Raw genomic sequence first — 24929 nt, 5'->3', positions numbered from 1 at the left:
ATCACTTCTACCTTATATGAATCTCCGCATTCACTCAAATCAAAGTGACAACTCTCTCTTTTAGAATGACTATCGCAATCACGCTAATATATTAGTAGCAAAACTACTCTCTGAAATTTAGATAATAATTATGAATTTGCGGCAGAGTAAATTAAAATAAGACGTTAAACACTATCTCGCGAAAGATGAAAGACGCACGATTCCACTCTTTTCCGGAGTCCATCGACGTGATATACGCCGTCGACACGTATGCTCGTCGCCCATAAACCACCGGTCGGACCCGGGAACCATCGCAATTTCGTTTGCGAAAGCCCGTACCAATAACCTTTGTCCTCGTGCCCGGAATAAACCATGCCCGTACTATGGAAACGTTGTTTCCTCGATTTTGACCTCCGCGTCGTGAACTTCGATCGTATTTTACGGAACGAATGTTTCCTTCGACTTTGTAGACTCGTAGGATACGATAACACACCCTCTTTCATTCCCTTCCCTCTTTCTCTCGGTCTCACTTGAAGAAAATTCGAGCTTAATTTCATTTCAATTTAGGAATGCGAGTGCAATTTTTTTTTCACTTCAAGAGTCGAAAGCTCCAAGTCGTAAACATTTTAGATAAATTTAAATCACGATTGTACAGAATTGACACTATTTGAAGAGAGAGAATACAGAGATTTATATAAATCTTCAATATATCGAAATTATGTAAAAAAAAATTCAAATAAGGTAATTAATAAGTGCTAAATAATAAATGCTAGATAAATTAAATTTAAACACTTTCAGAAAAAAAGGAGAAACATGAATTTCTACAAATACTAAATAAATTAAATCTGAATAATTTCTGAAGGAAAAAATTCGCCAAATGTTTTTCCTTAAAAAAAAAGACCAAGGAATCAATAATTGCAGACGAAATTCTCTCGTTCGTTTTTACAGTAAAGTAAACTTCTGGTCGGATTGTTGTTGCTGCAGCAGCTGGAGTAGGAGAAATTATCGTGTTCAACAACAATCGCTCGAGTTTTCAAGCGCCTACCGCTGGCGCAGCGACGGCCCTGTACACGTATATCGTCAAAGTTTGCAGATTTCCTAACTTCTTTCCGCCTACGTTGCAACTCGTTCCCCGTTCTTTCTTTTTCATCCCTCAAAGTTCGAGAGGGCGAGATTAAGAAGTTCACGGGGAGAGGAAGCCGCGAGAGTTCCCAACAAACATAGATTACCGCGCTCGGCCGCATCAAGATATAAAGAAACGCAATGAATGGAAGAATAAAAAGAATAGTGCTTGAGTTAATCGTAAGATGTATCGATAAGTATAATTGGCCGAATTAAATGAAAACACCCCCCCGCGTGTGTCGACATCGCGTTATTTATTATAAATATAAAAGCAGCTTTTATTACCGTTAGCACTTACAAAATTAAACTGCAGGCGATGTCTTAATACAATTTTACTTTGGCTTTCTCTCTCTCTCTCTTTAATATTAGAGAGAAATAACGTATTAATGCAATTAAGTCAAACTCGTTTATTGTTGCCGAGCGGAATAACGGGATAAGTACCGTCATTGGACATTAATTGAACTTAACAATTCCTATCTCGTACAAGACGTATAACATCTTCCTACCTTTTTACGGAGCACAATTAATTTTCAAGTCACAATTAATAAAATAGGAATCCTTGAACAAGAGTAACAGAGAGATGCCAAGGCACGAAGAAATGTTAGACGAGAGCTACTCGGATAGGTTAATGAGGCGATTTCGCCGAGTCGGCGACGCGAGAGGGGCACAATAATTGAAGGATCCAAATGATACTTTGATGACCGCATCCCTCTCACGGGTTTCCCCGCGGGAGCCGCTTTTTCATTGGAAGTGTGCTTCTTCAGCACGCACCTCCGCGGAAACGTATTTGTCTTCCCTCTCCTTGCAAACAGTAAATCGCTCTAGCGATGGTAATAAAGCGATGCGAGAGAAAGAAAGAAAGAGAGAGAGAGAGAGAGAGAGAGAGAAGTGAAAGAGAATAAAGTTTATTGCGCTGGAAACTTCTTTTCCGTGGAAAATCGTATAATAACTAAAGAATACAGGCATGCAGAAAGTAACAATAAGAGGAAAAATGCAGTACATGAGGTCCTCGATGTCCACTTGTCATTAAAAAGAAGACAATTGCATAAAAAAATAACAAATTGTAAAAATAAAAAAAAATATATAGGGGAGACCAGGACAAACTCGACACGATTTTTTCAAAGGCAATTTTCAACAATTAATTAAAATTAAAATTATAATAAATATTTCAAACAAATTCAATAGTACGTATTTAAAGAATGTTCCTTCAGGTACAAAATTGCTTAAAAAAGTTTTGCTGTACGTTGCTTAGTTTTGCCTCCAGGAAAGGAAAAGTGACGCAAAGACAAATTTTCAAATTGAAAAATTCCCGGGCACAAACTCGAAAACTTGACACTTTGCCTGATCGACACAATTTGATCTGGAACTTATTTTTTATTGTCTGAAACTAAACATACATTGGTTTTCGTGTATTTAGAAAGTGTAAAAATTCGGAATTAAGTAAAACAATCACTGGAAATAATGAGAACAAAAATTATTGAACATTCAATTATTTTCATCTAAACTATCATGTCTGAAAAACAATTTATGCAAGTAAATCGCGTTAGACGTGCACACACATTTATCATGGATCATATAGCTGCATGACAAGCAACGTTTGTTATTGGGAGCCGATAAAACGGCGCGGTTTCGACTTTGCCCCGAATGTCGTTTTTCACTTTTGTCACTCCAAAAATATAAAAATTTTAAAAATATGCAAAAACTATTATCGGATTCATATAAAGCATCAAATTTTCCATCAAAATCACTGATAGATTCGCAAGAGTAAAGCTCGATAAAAGAGTAGAAATTTTTGAGAGATCAGAAAAATTACTTTTTCCGTCAAAAACGCTTATGTCGCGCTAAAAATTACACCATAACTCAGAATGTCACCAAATTCCGTTGATAATACTGGCACATAAAGATGCATTTACAGTAGGAAAGGCATGTTTCTACGATAGATTTAAATTGGCAAAAAGCCTAATGTCAAGTTTAGCCCGGTCTCCCCTATATATAAAAGTAACAATAAAATAGATGGAAAGAATTAAAACAAAAGGGAAACGAGATTTTATATACGACAGTTAAAACGTTTATAAAATATTTTTTATTAAAATTGCAAAAGCAATTCTCATTATCGTTAAATTACTCGCAAAAACGTATACGTCTTATCAATTTATGATAAAACCGTAATTGAGCGCAACTGCGAGCAAAATTCAATTCGGTGAAATCACAGCATCGAAGAGCAAACAATTTCCTCTCGGTAACAGTTTTCCCTTCCTTTCTTCGCACGATTTCTCGCAAAAATTGCGAAGACACGTACAAGTTTCGATACGATAGCGTGTAATCAACAAAGCGGATGTCATAGACGATACAAAGACAGAAAATTACGGTCCGTTTGCACCGATTCGCGTTTGCGAATGGATTTTCTTCACGCACGAGAGGAGGAAGACGGAAGAAAAGACAAGCGGATGTGTGCTTTTCGGGGAAAGCAGGCAGCTCGCGTTTCCGTGTAATCCGACGAAAAAGAATGAAGCTTGAGGGTAATGGAGAGAGACTCTGCTCGCTTTCATCCCTGGAAGGCGACGGTGCCGCGGCGCGGCGCGGTGGGACGAGAACGGCCGATCTGTCGGAAACATCAGCTCGTTGGTTTTGAGAGGAAGAAAAAATGGATGAAACAAAGCCGGCGACGCCGCGACGAACGAAGAGAAGAATTCGGGGGCGAGTTTCACCGTGTCACGGAAATGCAAGCGGCAAGAGTAGACGCAGGATCCCGTGGAAATGCGGTTCTGCGAGACTTCACTCAAGAAAATATATCGTCGAGAAGTTCTTTGGACAAATGTTACAACCGACGGATTTATGAGTATGCATAAATTTGTACAATTATAATAATAAATATTCTATACATGTACGGAATTTAAATTTTGGATAATAAACAAAGAATCCAGTATGTATAACTTTAAGAATATACTTCTAGATCTTTTACCATTTCTGTCATTTATAATAGAATACACTTTTACATAATTCTAAGACCGGTACTCATAGTCGGCTCTTATCATTTAAGATCGCCTTAAGATACTATAATGTGCTTTAATTGGCTCATGTGATTGGTTCATAACATCTTAAGATTGTACTTAAGACGATCTTAAATATGAAATCTGAATATGAATACTGAACTAAGAACACAATTGTAATAATGTGACTGATACTCTTATTTTCTTGCCTTTTCCTCAGATTAGTTTCAGAAAAAAAATTGATGGAAGTAATTACTTCGATTATTCTAATAAAGCAAGATTCTTCTATTTTCAACCAATCTTGTTTTAAACTATTTTGATATTCTTGTACACGGCGAACAAAGCTCCATTTGTATATCATAAAGAACGCGAGACGTAGGGACGGCAGTACACAGGAAACTATTACGATTTTAAAATGACATGGTTATTTTGTCTTCAATTTTATAAGAGCGTTTCATATCGACTATTCAAGTCGACTATATCTTGCGAACTGTCTGCCAGAGCTGCACGATTCCAAATTTATCGAACGCGAACTTCAAAATTTCACCCTCTGTATGCTGTCTGTGCCAGCTGCTTGTATTCTTCGCTACTGAAAGTATATGTAAAAAATATGCAAAAGATAGCGTAATTTCTATCACGTCGTTTATTATTAATAATTTCAACTTTAAAATAAGCGACCGTTCCATTTTCTTACGAGATATATAGTGCTTTCTAGAATAAATCAAATAAATCATGTAATAATTTTTTTAAAATAAATCAACCATATCTCGCAAACAAAACCGATTCCAGATCCATCGGATGTGTGAAACTTGCGGCATTTGTAAGTACGCAATTCGTCGCAACTCGCGGCGAATTTATCCGATTGGAAATATCGGGAAACGTTCTTTTTAGCTAAACTTCTTGCACGGTTTATCTTTCCTCTTTGTCTTTTCACGTTAATTGAAGAGAAAAAGAGTAAAGATGAACTGTGTAAGAAGTTCAGCTATAGAACAGACTTATAGTGAAGCACTACCGTCGCACGAAGCGACAGCGAGACTCGTTCAAGCGAGCGAGTCAGTTGAGTATACGCGCTACTAACAATAAGCTACTACGCGCATAGTAGGCACGACCTATCCCATTCTCCCCCTACTCTCACCCGTGACGCCCTCATTCATAAAACGAACACGCGCGCGTAATTTTGCGGATGCTGTAACTTCGCGAAAAATTGACACGTGACGAAGATGGATCTCCTGGACTGGCGATCGCGGGTGCGGTTGTTAGTACCTCGGGGTTCCAACTGTATTGTTCGCGGATACTACAATGAGTAATAGAACACAGGTCGCACACGGAGAAAGAGAACAAAATTTGTTTAACTATATTTATACCATTTAATATTTACGACGATTGCAAGACTTTCTATGTAATGTGACTCATAAAGGCTGAATGAATTCATGTATAATTAGTTCTCTTATTGAATTTTGCAGGTACTATCGTCCACATAAAGTTAAAGTTTCCTCGGTGATTCGATTAACGTGGAACTGACATCCTCGAACAAATTAATTCAATAAAGGAAAAACGTGCAAAGTATTTTACGTTATACATATGCAACGATAAATACGTGAAAAAAATTAAAAATTGTTGAATTTCTCCTAGAATTATCTTAATAACGAAACTCAACATGTAACTTATTTTATTTGTATTTGTTGTAATACATTTAATATATTAACACTTACATCCCGTTACGGCTTGATGCTCTTTATTTCTTAATTTTATTTTATTTGTATTACAAATGCATTTTTACGAAATTAATTCTGCCGCGAAAAATGATTATATGTGTACTTTAGATTAGAAGTAAAGAATTGTATCTCCATTATTAAAAATTTAGAGAAAACATGATTTAAAATTTATTATTTCTATGAAAATTTCGGTAAAACTTAAAATTAAGGGCGACCTCACCGATTTCAATGACCTTGATATATGTTGTCAAGGTCATGACCCCGATTCGTTAATAACGAGCGACAGCTAAAACCTTCTAAAGGTCACTCGGGGTCATGACCTTGACAACATACATCAAGGTCATTGAAATCGGTGAGGTCGCCCTTAATCTTAAGTTTTACCAAAATTTCTAATACTTTTTCTAAACATTGTATCTTAGGAACTAGTAATAATGGACATAAGATCCTTCACTATTATATAAGTTAAACTCTTGATCTATTGGAAAAAGTATTAACTCTATAATTCCCAAAATCGGAGATATTATTCAAAACTACAGAGTCGAGGAAAACTGGGCACGTCGGATTAAAAGTTACTACAATGTGCAGAACCTTTCTTGTCACCTTAGTAACTCTCTTAAGTTGTAAAGTCCGCCTGTAGTTCCCGCCTTGCTCTTCTTTGCCAAGAGTAGAAAACACTTTTCGTTTATAATTCGAGAGAAGTCAAGCGAATCGCGATTCTTCGCGCGACGATTGTAATGCAAAATGCTGTTGTTGATTCCGCAATAGCATTTCCTTTTTTTTCCTCACGTTTATTTCTCTCCGCACGGGTCACCACGTAATTTTTGCTGCGCTCCGCGCAAATATTGATGCCGTAAACAATAGAAAACGGGGAAGCGAAGCGCGAACGAGTTGTATAGTCAAAAATAAAACGTAGGATCGGGATGCACGCGATCTATTTTGGGATTCCTTTCGCGCGTTGCTCATCGTAGTGTTCCCGTATCCCATCTTTTTGGATTCACGCGCGCAAGCATCGGCCGTCGTAAATATTTCGCGTGACGCACGTATCGTGTATTTTATTACCCCCTCACAAAAGTTACACCGACCAATTTTTTACACGTGTGGAATCATTGCGCGCTTTATGGTTGAAAAAATTCTTCGAGAGACCAGGTTGCTTTTGCAAGTGGGGTTTCAAAAGATATTGCATTCTCTTCCGAAGAGCGAATAAAATAAAATCGCTTTTCTTCTGTTATTATTAATACCTGAAAATTAAAGCAACTGAATTTTGCGACATATTATAGTGATTTTATTATTTTCCTGATATTATTGGGATATCTAATGTAATGCATATTATAGATACAATTAAAAAATTAAACAATTTTTTCCATAATTTTTATAAAAATTTTTGAAAAAAATAAAATGTCAAGATTTACAATCAAAAATTTACAATTTTAATTTAATTAAAGTTAATTTATAAATAAATTTATTTATTTATTGTATCTCTTTAAGTGTCTTATGATATTGAAACCAAAATCATCATTTTTTCTTCTGTTCTTTCTTTCTCTCTTTCTTTCTTTTCATTCTTAAGTTCGAGAATTACTCATTCGAATATCGCGCCAGTTTCCATTACCGCGGTGCCATAGTATAAACATTACTAGTAACGTCACTTCGATTTATTGTAGGATCTGATTTTCATTGCGCATGCTCGAACCGCCATGTTCTTAGCCGAAACGTGCAGTGACATATAACCTATTCAGATAACAGTTTAGCTAAGCTTAGTGGACTCACGGACTTAAATACATTACGGACATTTACAAAAATAGATTGATGTCAATTAGTCATTATCAATAATCAGTGTTATAGTCATTAATAATCAGTGAAATGAGTGCGAGGGCGTATTGTGCTGTCACAAATTGTTCTAACAATTCTTGGAATTGTTCTTACAGTTTTTTTAGATTTCCAAAAAAGAATCGGAAAGGTAATTTATTTAAATATTGTTTTATATTTAAAAATACGAATTAGCCCAGACAATATGCATGTCTAAAAGATGTCTTTTAAACGTCTTTTAAACATACGTGTTGTCTGGGAGATGTATTTTAGATATTATATTGCTTACGTTGTTTATAAATTAACATATATTAAATTAATATAATAATACAATCACAATTGTATACTCAAATTTGTTTATAGATGCAGACAATGGATAAATGCGATGAATAGGCAAGATCTAATTAACAAAGATAGCATTGTTTTGTATAAAAACTATAAAGTATGTGCAGCACACTTTCAAACAAATATGTTTCTAAATGATTTACAAAATAGATTACATGTACATGCTATACCAACAGTTTTCGAAAATACACGGTAAACAAATGTTTTAATTATAAAAAGAATTAAATAATTTTATGTAAAAAGTATGTTAATTTTGAATCATTTTAAGTAAAAAACATTTTTAAAATTCCCAGTAAACACAATGCAACATGTAACGTGTACAGACTAGTTGTAATTTCCTACTCAATAATATAAATGCAATATAACACACGTGTTATATTGCATATAACACGTTACTGTACATTACATGTATTGTGTTTAGTAGATCGTTACATCTTTAAAAATATCTAAAAAATATTAAGTATTATTTTTGTAATACTGTTTATAGGACAAATGATTTTCGCACAGAAACCCGTACAGAGACAATTCAGGCAAACACATTAAATACTAATATGCCAGAAAATCAACCAGAAATTCCATCTATTATGATGGATACTAATTATAGCTGTTCGACAGAAGAAACAACCATTTCGAAAGAGGTTTCGACACAAGAAACAATCAATTCGGAAGAGGTTTTGATAGAAGAATCAACTATTTGGGAAGAGGTTTCGACACAAGAAACAACCATTTCGGAAGAGGTTTTGACAGAAAAATCGAGGAATTTTTGTGCAAAGAGAAATAAACCATCACCATTAGTAATTCGTATTCCAGACAATCAGCTTAGTCCACCATTAGAAAAATCTCCATCAGCGTTAACTCAAACATCACATAAGGGGTATTCAAATAAGTTAAAGTTTAACGGTTTGACAGGTTATGTCGGGTTAAAGTCGAGTAAAAAGTTAATTAATTAACTTTGGGCGCGCTACTCTTTAAGGTTATGCAAAATACATAAGTGTTTCATTAACCTATCACATTAATCTTTGGGTTAAAAGTGTAAAAATTAACTTTTTACCCGACTTTAACCCGACATAACCTGTCAAACCGTTAAACTCTAACTTATTTGAATACCCCTATATATTATCTGCAAATAGTCCACGTAAAGAAAAATTGCGAACAAAATTGAAAAAATTACAAAGAATAAAATCAATACTAGAAGCAAAATTAAAGCGTAAGAATAAGTTAGAGGATGTTACGGAAACAGATTTTCTAAAACTTTGCAATAAATTTTTACCTAAAAATATACAATTTTTTATTACAGAGCAAATTAAATTACAGAAATGTCATAAAAAAGGGTATAGATATACAAAAGAATTTAAGAGATATGCATTATCATTATTTTTTATTTTGCCAAGTGCATATAGATTTTTGCAAAAAACTTTTAATTTACCATCTATCAGATGTTTACAAAGGTTTTAGCAATTATATATTAACATTGCATAAACATTTTATATTACATTTTAAACAGTATTCCCTACAAAATATAGGACATAAGCTTTTCGACGATATGATACAAATAGCAGTACCATTCGAAGTATGTGCAGAATTTCCTTTAAAATATTTAATAAAACTAGTTATTCGAATCTGTATTTATCATACATTAAAAAGTATAAACCGTAATTTAAAACAATCCAAAGAAAAAAATCGAAAAATAACTATTTTGTCACACATTTAACAGTAATTTGATAAATAAATATAAAGTTTAAAAATAATTTAATATTTCTAAATGATTTATATGATTTCCCAAAACGAGTTACTAATAAGCCCTATACTTCTTTACTCCAAACCTTCAACACATTTTCCAAATCAACCTCTCATAAAATCGACGTATACAAGCCGTGTTCTAATATACACTGCCAGTACTGAATATTTATAATATATGTAATGGTGAACTATGACTACAAGATTTTGAGTACTGGCTGTGTACAACATGGCCATGGAAGGCCCGAATCGAATCCGAGACTCGCCGATTATAAGTCGACCACCCTTATATAAATATTTATACTTATTAGAAGAGAAAAATACAATTAACTATGTGTTCACCAATATACACAGATTTTCAGTAGTATGTATCGATTTAAACAGCGCGGGATAATGCCACCATTTTAGGCTGAGAATGTGGCGGCTAGTCTCAAGGTCATGAAATTTGTATACACGAAGATCAAAGGTACCGCCGCTACTGTCGCTACTAGTAATGTTTGCGGTGCAGTGTTCTGACATGTCGGTCGGAGCAGCGGCGAGCGCAACCAATGGCGTGTCAGTGTGAGACGAAGACGACGCGCATCGAGGATCTTTCGCTTTAGTGCGGTCGTCAGTCCGCGTTGATCCGCGTTCATGACTTGGATCGTACCATCAATCGTGGAAGCGACGTTGTGCATCATACGAGCCTCGAGATGGCCTCGATGAGTTGCTTTCTCTGCAGGCAACATTCCGAAGACGCGCAGGAGATACCGTCTGACATGTAAGACTCAAGTACGGCGCATGCGTGTGCGTATAATGTACAATATGTGTGGATGTATAATGTATACGCGCATCTCGGTGCGCGCATGCGTAGTAACGTACCTCGATAGATATAGGTAATCTGGGAAGCTACTTTGTATTTAGACACAGATCAATAATGATGTATGAAATTTCGTATAGTAATATCCGATTTTGTCTTTGTAATCTTACGATTCGATATAATTTGAAAATAGCAGAGAGACAAACAGAAAGAGAAAAAAAAGAAAAAAAGAAAAAGAAAAAAAGTATTGTGCATGGAAGTAGCAGAGATGATGCAGCAATAGCAATTCCCATTAGGGTCGGCAGAAGACCCAGGCAAACTCAGGTGCACTCAGGTGCACTCAGGTGCACTTTATGCACGAAGTGCACGTTAAACTGCACTTTAACTTCGTATTTTATTTATTATAAATTTTTAAGAGCAAAAATGCAAAATCGGGTTCTGTAGCTGACTGCATTATTATATAAAAAGTATATAAAAAAAAATTCACAAATCTATGTAACTTATTTTATGAGAAATCTTGTTATAACAAATCCGTAATTCGTAATAACTCTTTTAATAAGTCTTTTTTTTTTATATACTCTTTATATAATAATGCAATCAGCTACAGAGCCCGATTTTGCATTTTTGCTCTTAAAAATTTATAATAAATAAAATACGGACTCGCAGTGAGTCGCAGCTAAGCCAACCCGACAGAGGTCTCCACCGTGTCTCCTGCCGACCCTTAGGCCGGTATTCATAATCAGATCTTATTTCAAGACCGTCTTAAGTAATATCTTTAGATGCTAATACGGCTCTGTGATTGGTTAATGACATCTTAAGATTGTACTTAAGATGGTCTTAAATATAAGAACCGACTATGAATACCGGCCTTAAAGTCACTAGATCGGCCAGATGGCTCTGCCAAGGCCTGTATTTTTCTCAAATAAAAATAAATAAATAAAGTCACTAGATTATCTAGTGACTTTAAATTCCCACTAAAGTCTGGCCATACGGTAGCTTTTGATTGGTTCGCCATTTCTTGGTAAAAGCAAGAGAAACAAAAAGAGAAAAAGATAGAAAAAAGACAAAGAAAGAGACGGAAAGAAAGAGAAAGCGACAGTGAATGTATATCCTTCTCTCTCGCCAAAACTAAAAGTGGTGAATCCTACGGTACGGTTGCCATATTTTTTTGGTCTAATAAAAAAGATGTTTCAAGCTGTAAAATGTTAGGTCGATTTCGACCAAACTCCGATTCTTAATCAGCAATTAATTCATTGAACAGTATCTATATTATTTTCTTGAACAGTAGAATTACAACGCTTTTTTTCCGTTTAATGTATAGAAAAGAAAATTTAATTAGAAGTAACGAATTATGGAAGTTTTGCAGCAAACGATAGTTGATTAATGACTGATTAAGTAAATCACAGTTTAATCGAAGTCACCTTCAAACATCAAATTTGCTCAATCAAAAAATTTATTGTTGAATCGTCCCTAAAACTCATTTCTTTTTCCCTTTTTTAAAATAAAAATGTACTTTAATAATTTAATTAATTATTGTGAACAATAATAATAAATGAAACACGACCGTTATACAATCAATTAGAAAAAAATCATCATTTTACGGTTTGTACTGGATCTTTTGGTAGCCTAATAATAATATTGTGTGAATTTCGTACAATTTTTTCCAAGCTCAGTAAACTGCGCGCCGATTTTTTGTCGGTCTTTAAAACATACTTCCTAGTTAGAACAGTAAATCCAAATACTTAAATCGATAATCGATTTAAATTTTAATACACCAATAAGCATTCTTATTAAATCCATTGTAAAGAATTTATTGCGGATTTTGTAAACTTTCAAAATTATTATAAAGTTGCTTCGTAATTTTTATTATCTAAACATTATACACGTTCAAATGTAATCCAAATAATTGTTGGTCGCTCTTCGTTCATAAATCTGCGCACAGGATCGTTACAGATCACGATGTCGCGCATATAAAAATCTAAAGAAGCTTTAAAAAAAACCTAGAAAGAAAAAAATAAAAACATGAAACAATTTTTACGCCGTCACTCTCCGATCCTTAGATTTCCCGAGAACAAGAATTGCTGGAAGAAGTGGTTGGATGCGATCAACGAGACTAACGAGGACGTGCCCGCACAATTGTCACTGTGCTCGCGTCATTTCTCGCAAGCTTGCTCCGCAGGCTTCATTCTGATGGACAATGCCGTTCCGACTTTGGAATTGGCGCCAACTTCCTGCACCGACTCGATCGCGAAAGCCGCAGAAGTGGATCGATCATCACCGCATAGAGAACCAGAAACCGAACGACCATCCTCGCCGATATTACGTTCGTTACCGTCGTCGGTCAGACGACCGACCATCACGAGGTAAGAAGATAATTGATCTTTGTAATTATTCGTCCAAAATAAAGTGACAATCGATCGACAATTTAAATAAATAATTCCCTGGAACTTTTATTAAAATACGCATCTCCTGAATCCTGATATTTTAATTAGAGCTTAACCGGAAAAACGCGCGAAAAAATGTATGGAATCGTAATTCGCGTTTAATCTCTCCAAGCAATCTGATGATTGATCTCTGGCGCCGATCGTATCGTAATAATTTAGCTTCGAGATTTCCCGATATCGGCGATATCGTATGACGAGCGCGCTGCTCTCTTTTTCAAGGGGACGTCGTGTTCACATGTTGCCGAAGGAGGAGATGAAGGAACAGCCGATCAAGTATGTGCGCTACCTCAAGAGCGTCAACTGGGACGAGATCTCGAAAGTGCCGGCAGAGGCGAAGATCGTCTGGGAGGTAGCGATGGAGGAGCTGAAGGAGGACAACGATAAGATAAAGCATCTACAGGCACAAGTTCGCCAGCTTACCGTGACCGTCCATAAACTCAAGAATGCACTGAAAACGCGAAAGAGGAGTGCGACCTCCGCCTTTCGTTAAGTTTAGATAGATATCATTTGTACGTTTGTAAATTTAGTGACAAAATATTTTTTAAATCTATCATTTTTGTAAGTTTTTCTAGATGATTACGTGAAATAGAAAAAAAACCTTACACAAATAATAAAATGTTTTACAATTTCTTTCAAAACACGATGTTAATTACTTACGATTAAAGCGGAATTTTCTCTTTTCTGACGTTAAAAACTTTAAAACTTCATAAGAAACTTTGAAACTTCGATAATAATTTTTTTTTTCAATTTACAAATACTTCTATCAGCCACTTTGACCTCTTTGTTAAAAATGTTAAATAACAATATAATTATTAAATATTAAATAATATGACTATTCTAATTAAAATTTCTATTTTGCATCTAATTCTCGGACTTATTCTCGATTTATTTAATCGTGAAACGAATAACGAAACGGAACATCCAAACGGTAGCGGAAGCACCGCAATTACGCCGCGAGTAAGATCCCTTTCTCCATTGTGGCGAACGAGACTAAGCTGATTCCCACTGTCGCGCTGTTTGCATTCGACAATGCGACGAGCAGAGAAGCGCGCCGCAGCGCAAAAGCAAATGCATCCGTCAATGGCGGATCCTTTCAGAGAAGACAAATGCGAGCCCTCGTTCGCATTCGCGCTCTCTCCTCCCCGTGCTACGCGGCGCATGTAATACGTTTACCACCGACAGCAACCGGGGAGAATGTACGGGACGAAACGGAGTAAACTAGAAATGGGAGGTCGCGGGTGAAAAACGAAGAACGATGCGCTAGCGAGACGTCTGTACAAAGGATGAAAGCGCTCGAGTCGTTTTTTAATCGTTATGTGCATTTTATTTTCGGGCAAACCTACTTAATCAAAAAGTAATATACCGATATGGTAAAAATTCGATCATTAAATATTATTTCAAATTAAAATTAAATTAGACTTAAGTTAGGCTGTACACTTTTTAAATTAAAGTAATCTATCATCGCGATAATTAGTAGCAAATTATAACTTTATACGTAAATAAATTTAATAATTTTCCGCAATATTATCGTCTACGATAAAAAGCTATTATTTTGAAAGATCAAATATAAGGAACCTTCGTGTTTTGTGATACTAAATAAACGTTTTTCGTAAGTAAAAATCACCTTTCCGCTACGTTGGCTCGCCTCTTGCACGGAATTTCCCAGATGCAGCGCAGCACGAAACAAAGCGAACGCGCGCGGAAATATCAAGGCGGAAAGGATAACGCTGATAGACAGATAGAAAACGAGAATAACAAATAACAGGTAGAGGAGGCACAGGCAGGCGGAGGGGAGGGGGAGAATCAAAATACATTCGCCATCCTCCGGAGAACCATCATCCCGGCAAAGCTCTGCCGCAGTACACTAAATCACCATCCCGATGGTACGCCCCCTGTACCCCGCGGGATGACGAGGGATGAGTAGCGCGCGAAACCCGGTCATTCTTTATATTTTATTCACGTTTCATTTCACCCCCGGCCTCCGTGTAACCGAAAAGAGCGGACGGCCCGTAACGAGAGCGACAGTGCATCATCGTGCAAGATGCAGTCTCGCGTGCAGCCCGAAGATTAGGTACGTAGGACGATGTATCGGCGATCTTTGTGTTCTTATTGTTTTCAAATAGACGGACCAATCGAATTTTTAATACTGTGTAATTAAGTAAATGAGTAAAAATATAATTTTTAGATGATTTATTAAGACGCAATGACCATTATCATAGTTGCTATAATTTATTGCGGCTTTTTAACGTGATATTCACGTATCGACTATTATAAAAATAGACAAGCGGGATTGGTGCTTTAAATTGCACTCGGAAATTCAGAAAGAACATTGGATTTTGAAAAATCCAATGTTGCGAGTAATACAAGTAATAACGCGAGCTCAAAGGTAAAAGATAAGATTTAGAAAATCATATAAAACTTCTTGCAAGATTTATTTCAAACGTCAAAAGCCAGGAAATGCGGAACAAAATGCGTGCCAAGGACATGTATATTTTCACCGCACGTACAAGATATCTGCATTCCTTGTTTTACAACATTGCGTCATAAAGTCAGCCACGTAAAAACCAGCGGATCGAAGCTCCTCTCTATTTCAAACGTCGCAACAGGCCGGAAGCTCGTTCGTGTTGTCCTTCTAGCAATTTTATTCCAACGATATAATATATCATTTTTATCATACGGCAGCTTTAAGCTCGCAGCACCGCTAAAAGTTAGAATGTATACCGTAGAGGAAAATTTTTACGTTTCTGCTTTGATATTGGCAGACAGATCAGGAATTTTTATTTATTCAAATATTAATTTACTCAATAATATTATCGTAATATTAATAAAACTTTAAAAGTATACATATATATATAAGATTGGAAGTAAAATAAGATTGACATTTAAAATAAGATCCAAGAAACTCGCGAAGAGAATTTCTCGGTTGTTGTTTATTCTGTGAAGCAAAGAAAAATACTCGAACAATGGGCTCTCTCGCGCGTTTACTTTTCGTTTACGCGCTTTCCGTGCGTCCCTACATTTTTCAGCATTTTCACACGCCTCACAGGTGTGCATTAAATGCCGTAGGGATGCTATGGCGACCAAGTATTCGGCGGGCGCAACTACGTTTCGCTATGCGGCGTGGCGGCTGACTATCGAACGAGTTTGCTACTGAAAGGCCAACTTTACCCCGTCGCCGGACTATAAAGTGCCCTATCTACTGCGAAACTGTACTGCGAGATATAGATCCTTGTTCGAAATTCAAATTTCTGATGTAGCTGGCGCACCAATGCCCAGTATAATCTCGATTAAAGAGCCAGGGTGTCTCAACCTCGACCTACCCTCCTGTTTTCATTCCACTTTGCAGCATGTCGCATATATTTCACAGCAAGTTCGGAGTAAGGTTCTCGCTCTAATAAAGATTGATAAAAAAAAGGATAATTTTAAAAGGAATAATTATATTTATAGTTTCAACGCGTATTTAGGTAACAATGTATATCACTCCGACATTCTCGACACCCCGTATAACGGACGGTAGATTTTCGCGTGCAGTTTGGCTGGGTGAATATAACTAAGCTGTTTCTCATGACTGCGCGATTAAAGCAATTTCGACGTGCTCAAGTTGTGATTCCGTTATGCGCGCGACAAAATCACGCGGGGTAATTCCAACAATGGGAACGTAACGCGATATAGCTCAGCATCGAACATATTTCGCGCTTAACTTTAGCATAGGCGAAGTTGCCAAGATTGCCGTTGACTATATGCGCATTCACTTTAGAACTAAATTTCTGCTTAAAAAATTATTATATATATATGTATATATATATATATATATAATTTAATATATTTTTTACTTAATTTTAAATAATTCTTCGAAATATGCGTATAGTTTGCATTAATTAAATAAAGGCATCTTCCCCACAAGCACGTGGGCTATGATCGTTCTTTCTCAGCACATCTTTCGACCTTATTCCAATGAATATAACTGTTCTTGCTCGAGACAGATAAGAATTATCAAAACTTTTTGAAAATGTCACAAGATAACGTGATCAGATAAAGACAAAAAGACTTTGATCGTTCTTTCATTCTTTCCCTGTACCCTTCAAATGCATATAGTTCAATTATAAGTGCGTCTTTAAAATTTGTTCAATTTTAGAAAAAAAAAGCCAAATATTTTTCTTTGACAAAATATTGAAACCCCAGAGGCTGGAGAAACTTGACCGGGGAATTTATATCGTCCATTACAGGTCCTACCTTCACCAAATTACTCTGTACGTGCCTCTATACTCTCACCAGGCTTACCGGGTCATAAAGAGCAAACAACTTTTCTAATATACTCGATTGCCGGCCGACACGCCAAGCGTTATGTCGCGCATTACGAGCCCGAGCCGACTGCAACGGTATCGCCTTAATGCCCGTGGTTATCCCGCGCACACAGCGTGCTCAAAATTCCGAAATTGAAACATTGCACGAGCGGCGCTCGCCCGCCTCTCGCGCTACGCCGCGGCGCTGCGATCCCACGCCGATAACGCGCGCTATAAATCTCGCCTGGTACTATATCGCCGCTCACCGAAAGTTTTACAATCGAGATAAACCGCTCGCACATCCTGCTCGTTCGATTCACACCGTGAATACGAAGACATTCTCGAGAACAAGGCTGCGAAGCCGCGGACGAATACTAATCGTGCGGCACGACGGGGATAACTCCCGCTCCTGTTTCCGTTTGCTTTTGCTTCGCAAAGACTAACGGTTAGTAAAATTAATGTAACATTAATATTTGAATCTTTCTCAAAGCTTATAATGAAATTTTTTCTTCAGCATTACAGTTCATTATAATTAATTATAATTATATTCACTTTCAATAACTTTGGCTTTTCGGTTTTCGTTTTTTAAATTCATAATTAACAGTATTAGCAATATTAACTTGGCAATATTAATGCGATACAGTTTATCGTAATTTTCTTTCCTTCGCATTCGATTTTAAATTTATAAAAATACTTTTTAAGGTGTTATTTTAACTTAATCCCATCAGGGCTTTCTCTTGTTCTCGGATCTCCACAACTTACGCGACTCAAATTTAATACCAATTTATAATACTTAAACGAGCATTAGCAAGTATTAACGCGGCGAAAGAAAACAACTTACCGTACATCTGCTGAATCCCGTGGCGGTCGTCCTCCGGCAGCTCGTAGTTGGGGCTCAGTCCTTGGTACCAGGGATACATGAGGGCACCTTGGACCGAGCTGTGCGCCAATCCCAGGGAATGGCCGAATTCATGAGCGGCCACCGCGAACAGGCTGGTGCCTGAAAGAAGCGCAGAAATATATTCAAGACCCCCGCGAGCCCGTCTTTATCCGCGCACGGTGCACCTCGGTTTATGTCAACCGCAATACTTGCGGGTATGCGAGACAAGAGTCGCATACAGATTCGCGAGGCTCATGATTTCTTTATATACATTGCATCTCGCAAATATTTCGTAAGGGTAGAAACGCAACATGGCAAACGTTATTTTATTAAAGCAAGATTGGTTGGTTATACGAAACAATTGAAATTGTCTATTATATATCAATGTAATTTATTTAATGTATTACTCTCTTTCTTGTTTTTGTTTGAAATATACATTTATCACAAAATATTTATCAAATTAAAAACTTGGAAGCAACGGTTCCCTATATTAGTGTAATTAGATAAAATTAGTGGATAAAATTAATTGGAGTACATTTTTCGCGTTCTCATTACAGAGTAGCTTCTTAATAAAAATATATAAATCGATTACAATCTGATATCTCAGTTTTCTATTTTTAGAAAAAGAGGCTGTCTATTTTTTTGAAAGTTAAAATAATATTTGATGGTGTAGTCCTTTATAAAATTATTCAAATAGTAATATTTGTCTAAAACTTAATTTTATCAATCGCGGATTAACTTTAACTAATTTTTAGAACTAAAAAAAAATAAAAAGCAAGTTAAACCAAAATTAAAGTTAATCTACATTAGTAAAAATAAACTTGCATTTTTTTTAATCAACTTGTACGCAATGTCCTTTTAAATATGTATTTTTTGTAAAAGTACTCAAAATTTTTTTATCTTTGATATCTTCATCCTTATTTTTTACGGTCTCCAAAGATATTGTGTCATGTTAGAGAAAAGCGTATCAAAACTTTTTGGCGTTCGCGTGCCGAGTTTTCCGGGCAATTCCATCGGGAATTGCCGCCGCCGCCACCGCCGCGGAATCTCCGCCTTCATTTCGTTTCGTTTCGCTTCGCTCCGATTCGATTTCGACCCGCATCGAGAAACTACTTTCCCAGATATGGGTTAGGATCGTAAAGCGATTGCCAATTCGAGGAGGGAGGGTTACTGTCGCCGGAAAAATTGATAGTATAGCGAATTGTTGCTTGTATCGCAGAGAAAAATCCGCGGTATCTTGATACCGAAATTTCGCGAGAAATCTCCAGCCATACCATACATTTTGCATAAAATTCAGTTGTCATAAAAAATCTGCGAGTGCATACAACATTATTACAAATTATAATTTATTACAAAAGGAAAAACCTAAAAGATTATAAAATATATTTACATAAAAATATATAAAATTTCTGTATATATAACATAAAAAATTATGTATATGTATATATTTAAAAAATTCATCAAAGATTTAAAATTCATCCAAGAGCGATAAAAATTCACAACACATCTCTTTCTAATTTTTCCATTAAAAATCTCAAACATTTGTCAAAGATCCAGTAGAAGCTGTTATATGTCCCGAGATACCTTCATTCATTCAAGCGCAGTATGAACATAAAGTCCCATTGGCGACACAAAGCGATAATAAACGTATAAAACGTAGATAAAGGTGTTTACGAATTACTGAGGATACCCATTCGCAATCTTTTGTTCTCATTGCGCGAGCTTATGAATCGCGGAGCGATAAAATGAAGCTACAATCGCTCGAAAACTACGCGTATTTATCGTCCATCATTGAGCTGGCTTATGCACGTTATCCTGGAATCGCGTCAAGACATTTAACTGAAATACCGAAATAGTAGTGGGCGACGCGAGTATACGTTATAACAATGCAACGAGAAAACTTTCGTTATATACCGGGGAGAGATACGGTCTTCCTTTTCTTGGGTCATACCATATTCGTCTCTCGCGAGTTAAACGAGCAGAAAGACGTGACTAAAGACAAGACAACGGGTCTTTCATGTCGCACAAACTTCTAACATGTGCCAGAATGAATTATTTAACATTTTATACAATATATAGCTTTGTTAAAGTTAACCGATAAACGTCCGCGAGTAAAAGTATTACAAAAGAAACATTCTTAGCTATCTTTTTTCATTCATGAAAAAGGAAAGATGTTTTTATTGCTTTATGTACCCTTCGTAAAAGTCGAAGAATCAAATATTACTCAAAACGAGTGAAATGGTGTAACAAAAAGTGAAAATTGAGCCTGTGCATTTTGAGCGATTCGCCACTCTAAGAAAGAGTAAAAATGCGCTGTATAAATCGGAGTAAAATCGCACTCCATTTGAGTGAAAGGGCACTCTTTTCAAGTATAATATAGATAAGTATCCATAGGAGTGAATTATGCGATGGTCTACAATTTTAAATGCGATAGAGTCTACGATGTTTCGAGGTAAGTATTCTTATTTTTTATTTGCCACTTTCATTGTGAACTCTCGACTCTGACGCGCGAACAGTCGAAAACCATTAGCCTGAATGATCGTCGTAAATGGTAGCGCCCTACACGTCAACGCGCAACGGTTAATAACTCTTAGGCAAACGCAATTAAAGGCGAAGCGGCCGTCGCTTTAAATTAATTCCGTTTGAGAGAAAGAGAGAGAAAGGGGGAGAGAGAGAGAGAGAGAGAGAGAGAGAGAGAGAGAGAGAGAAGGGAGGCGATACAGAGAGAACAAATGTAACCGATTTACCAGCAACGTCCAACCGCAGTTATGTCAGTTATGAATTGCTAATGTCGCGTCGCTAATGTCACGTTATTCCCACAAGCGGATTCTGTCGCGCTGTCTTCGCAAATAGCGAGAAACTGAGACGCGGTGGTGTGGCGAATCACGTTGCGGTAATAGAACATCCCGCGAGAGAAAAAGAATGTAGGTTTGTTCTACGTACAGAGATCATTAACGACGATTCGACCAAACGTGGTGCGTTAATCGTTTTGATCCCGATTTGATTTCATCTTTCCGTTATAACATCTCCCCTCTTCTTCGCAAGCACTTTAGTTCTCTTAGTTTCGATTTTAGTTCTAGTAATTACAGCGCCTGTGAAAGACGCGCGTGGATTTTACAGAATTCTTCGTGAATCTCGTGAATCTCGTGAATTTCGCGAATTAGAACTCCTGGGGACAAAAAGAGAGCGAGAGAAAGAGAGAGGGAAGCGAAGAGAATGCATACAAAAAGCGAAGATCGCGGGAAGCTTAATTTCTTTCGGCGAAACTCGCGCGTGCTTCGAGATTTTAATTCCTTTACTCCGAAACATCCGCTCCGCGCGGCCGACGAGACTTTAATTCTTTTAACCGCGATACACCGATTGATCGATACAGCAAAGGGCTTCTCTGGCTCGGCCAACGAGAAAACCAACTTCAATAACTTACGCTCTCTCTCTATCTATCTACACTATCGCTCAAAAGTATCTGCCACCCCAGAAAAAAATGGTAAAAGTTCAAAATTTTTGCAGTAAACTTAATTTAAAGTAGGGATTATTGTACGGCATGTATTCATTGTTACCTGCTTACACAAAACTAATGTTACGTTTTATCTCTTACTTCCTAATTTTATGTAATTATTTTGCGTACGGAAAATCTCAAATAATACATAAATACATTTTCCGAGATCATCATCGTTAGTGTATTTAGAAGTCAAAAATCAGTTACTGTGTAAGGCTGTAATTAAAAAAAAAAACGTAACAGCCACATTAATGAGGCAAAAATTTAAAATAATGTTATTTTCTTGTCAAATCATTGTTTAACATTGTTTAAATAACATGTAACTACTTATGTAATAAAGATAGCAAATTATTGGTCTTTTCATTAAAATTTCATTAATAAACTCTAATCAAATTCCTTTAAGGTGGCAAAAACTTTTTAGCGGTAGTGTATCTATATCTATCCACCTATCTATCTAGCTATCTATCTCACTGAAATAAAACTCACCGTTTATCAAGAACCTGTATGGAGCCAGAACTACCATTATTTTCTTTTAACTTTTGTTCGTCCTTTCAAACACCTTACTTATCTACGACTAAAATTTTACCTCTTATTATTTTTCCTGAGTATATATGACAATAATTCATTAAGATTTGACTTTTTTAATATCTTTATAAGCAAAATCAAGATCTTCTTAAAAATGATCAAAATTGATTGTAGAATTTAAATTGTATATATAAAACGCTATTTTCAGATACCTGTACATATATTTATTTATAAAAATTAAACGAGAAAGACAGATGCATTTTCTGACGTCAAATATTTGTATCCGTCCCCATCGTATTCCGATACAATAGTCAACTCGAGAAACAACGTCATGATGCGACGCCTCGTTACTAAGTCGACCACCGAAATTAACTGTTCGAATACGCATGTAACAGTTGATAATGGCAGAGAGAAATAGAGAGAGAGAGAGAGAGAGACTCGTGGTGGCGTCGCAGTAACATACGGTCATAATTATGCTAATGTGCAGTATGAATGCGATCGTCTGTGCCGTTGAATTAAGTCAGCGCAATATTAACGACGCCAATCGAGATCCGAGCGCGCGTTGGGAAATCGGGGTCCCAAATAATAATCTACCGATGTAATCGCGCCGAAGCGAGCCCGACTTCCGATAACGGAACAGTAGTCCGATTAATTAATACGGCTAATTAATAGCTGGGACGTGACGGTGATTAAATCAACTTCGCCCTCCCCCCCTGACGGAGAGAAAATTAGACCGCGGGTTTGGTGCAAGTGCAAGGTGCCGCGTTTACTGGACGTAGAGGAGAAAAGGGGATTATAGAAGGGGTCGGACGCGCGCTGTTATCACCGCTGGCGATAAGGCCAACGATGTTGTTATTAAGAGTTTCGATTAAAGTTTCGCCGAGAGAGAAACTTTCCCGAGAAAATCCTCGTGGCTGTGCGAGAACACGTAAAATGAACTTTAACCGCGTTAAATGCTTAACGCGCAAGTTAACGCGAAAGTTTCGAGTGTCCGACCAAGGGGATCTCTACACGTTAACGAGGAAAAAATTTGCGTTTAGATAAGACTTCCAACTTTTTTTCAATCAAAAAATCGGTGTTTTGGTTCTTCTTTAATGTTGCGGAGAGACGTGAAGAGGACATGCGCTCGCAGATATCTCTATTCAATCTCTATGCAATCTCCGTTTCCGGAACATTTCTGCTTTTTGCCACTATGATCTCTTTGTAGTAAAAATTTCGTCGAAATTCTTCCGTGATTCCGGATAAAATTTTATTCGCAAGATAATTTCCGTTTAAAATTAACCGAAGAGTGAAACACCGATTATTTATTTGCAGATAGATATTATGCATTTACCATTCCCCTTAAAAAAATTCAGCATTGTAAGCGATAAGTTAAAATGCAAAATTATGAAAATTATAAACTTGAGAGCTACACATTCCTACAAATCACGCTTTTGTGAATTGCGAAAGTCGGGAGGACGCTCTCAAGACTTCTCATTCTTCGTTACAACAAACTTCTCGCGTTGCAGCAGTTTTATTTTTGCAAAGCGGATTTGCTCGGGCAAATTAGTTCTTGTCGGGCGAAAAAGCTGCTACTTCGGATTGTATTCCGTGATGTTCATTCTACGTTACTTGAAACCCCCCTGGTAGATGCGGTAGGTATATAGAGAGAGTGGTGCGCGCGAAGAAAATGCGGGAAAACGTATTATGCAGAACGTTTCAGTGAGACGATGCGCAGAGAGATGTTCGTGACGGTAGAAACGAGATGAGGGACTTTAGTTGCAGCGCTCGATTTGCACGGGAACGAGCTTATCGACTGAAATACCTCGCGCCGCGTCTTCCCAGCCGCGATAAATTGTCAACCGCGTATACAAATTGTCTCTAATTATTCTCTGCTAATTACTCCTCCCCGGTAATAAATCAACGGAATAAAACTTACTCGGCGGAAATGAGAAATAATTAAACGGTTGCGACCGAGAACAAGAGTTCCCATTTTAACGCGGAACAATAAATCGAGCTCTTTCAAGCCCGGTATTAATTAATTAATACGTATTAATCCGACATGCGTAATTCTCTACCTACAAATACGAAAAGAAATTTTCCAAATTAAAATGAATCAATGTTTGATGAAAGATACCTACAAAATATAATAATTCTTTTAATATAATTTTTTGGTGATACATTCTGTGATGTATACAATGTATAACAAAAAAGATGCATAATAATCATTACAAAATCTAAGTTATAAAAAAAGGTACATGACTTTTAATAATATTAATATTTTAGTAGCTACAGGTACTACATCTAATACTAATGCTACATACTACATACGTAATATAGATTTATTAAATGGTGTCACGCAATGTATGTACACGGTATAAAACATTTTGTATTTCAGTGGATTTCTATTTGTGTAGGAATTTTTCTGTTAAATTTTTAAAATATACACGGATGTTAATATGTAACATATTATCATTGTGTTATTTTGACTTTTCTGTGTTAAATTAATATTCGACGTTCCTAAAAGTTAAAATAACACAATTTATATGTAAATGCACGAATTCCTGGTGACGTATTTTATATGTTAAAATGAACATCTAAATTGTACGTGTGTTACTTTCCTCTTTACAAGAGTTTCCATCTGTTAAATCGACATTTTCTTATGTTATATGTTATAAAGAGATATCGCTGTCTTTTGTTCTTCGCAAGAAAAAGAGAAGAAAGATAACGTGTTTAATGTAAGACTAACATTTTTTTTTTATTAAATTTAACATTATAAATATGTTGATTTAACATAAACTTTGATAGCGTCCATGTGTTACAATTTTGTGT

General features: G+C 36.4%; 2 protein-coding genes across 2 annotated transcripts in view; one reads left to right on the top strand and one right to left on the bottom strand.

Moving 5' to 3' along the window:
* LOC112465757 (matrix metalloproteinase-2-like) overlaps nt 1-24929 on the bottom strand; it is a 199529-nt gene that overhangs the window by 12950 nt on the left and 161650 nt on the right. The window contains exon 7 of the mRNA XM_025033478.1: nt 18059-18217. Within this exon, the coding sequence (XP_024889246.1) occupies nt 18059-18217 (159 nt within the window). The remainder of the gene's footprint in view (nt 1-18058; nt 18218-24929) is intronic.
* On the top strand, nt 9659-13544 carry LOC112465758. Its single transcript, XM_025033479.1, has 3 exons — nt 9659-10451; nt 12551-12853; nt 13154-13544. The coding sequence occupies exons 1-3, from the start codon at nt 10384-10386 to the stop codon at nt 13422-13424; spliced, it is 642 nt and encodes a 213-aa protein (XP_024889247.1). The 5' UTR covers nt 9659-10383; the 3' UTR covers nt 13425-13544.

Source organism: Temnothorax curvispinosus, unplaced genomic scaffold (assembly GCF_003070985.1).
Source record: "Temnothorax curvispinosus isolate PA1 unplaced genomic scaffold, ASM307098v1 QBEX01015501.1, whole genome shotgun sequence".
NCBI lineage: Eukaryota > Metazoa > Arthropoda > Insecta > Hymenoptera > Formicidae > Temnothorax > Temnothorax curvispinosus.
This window is presented reverse-complemented; position numbering and strand designations above follow the sequence as displayed.

What these genes read in the sequence shown, in the direction of transcription:
- LOC112465758 (XM_025033479.1), top strand. Translation starts at nt 10,384, where the DNA reads ATGGCCTCGATGAGTTGCTTTCTCTGCAGGCAACATTCCGAAGACGCG. An exon ending in CAGGAGATACCGTCTGACAT is followed by an intron (nt 10,452 to 12,550) that starts GTAAGACTCAAG and finishes TCCGATCCTTAG; the next exon opens with ATTTCCCGAGAACAAGAATT. An exon ending in AGACGACCGACCATCACGAG is followed by an intron (nt 12,854 to 13,153) that starts GTAAGAAGATAA and finishes CTCTTTTTCAAG; the next exon opens with GGGACGTCGTGTTCACATGT.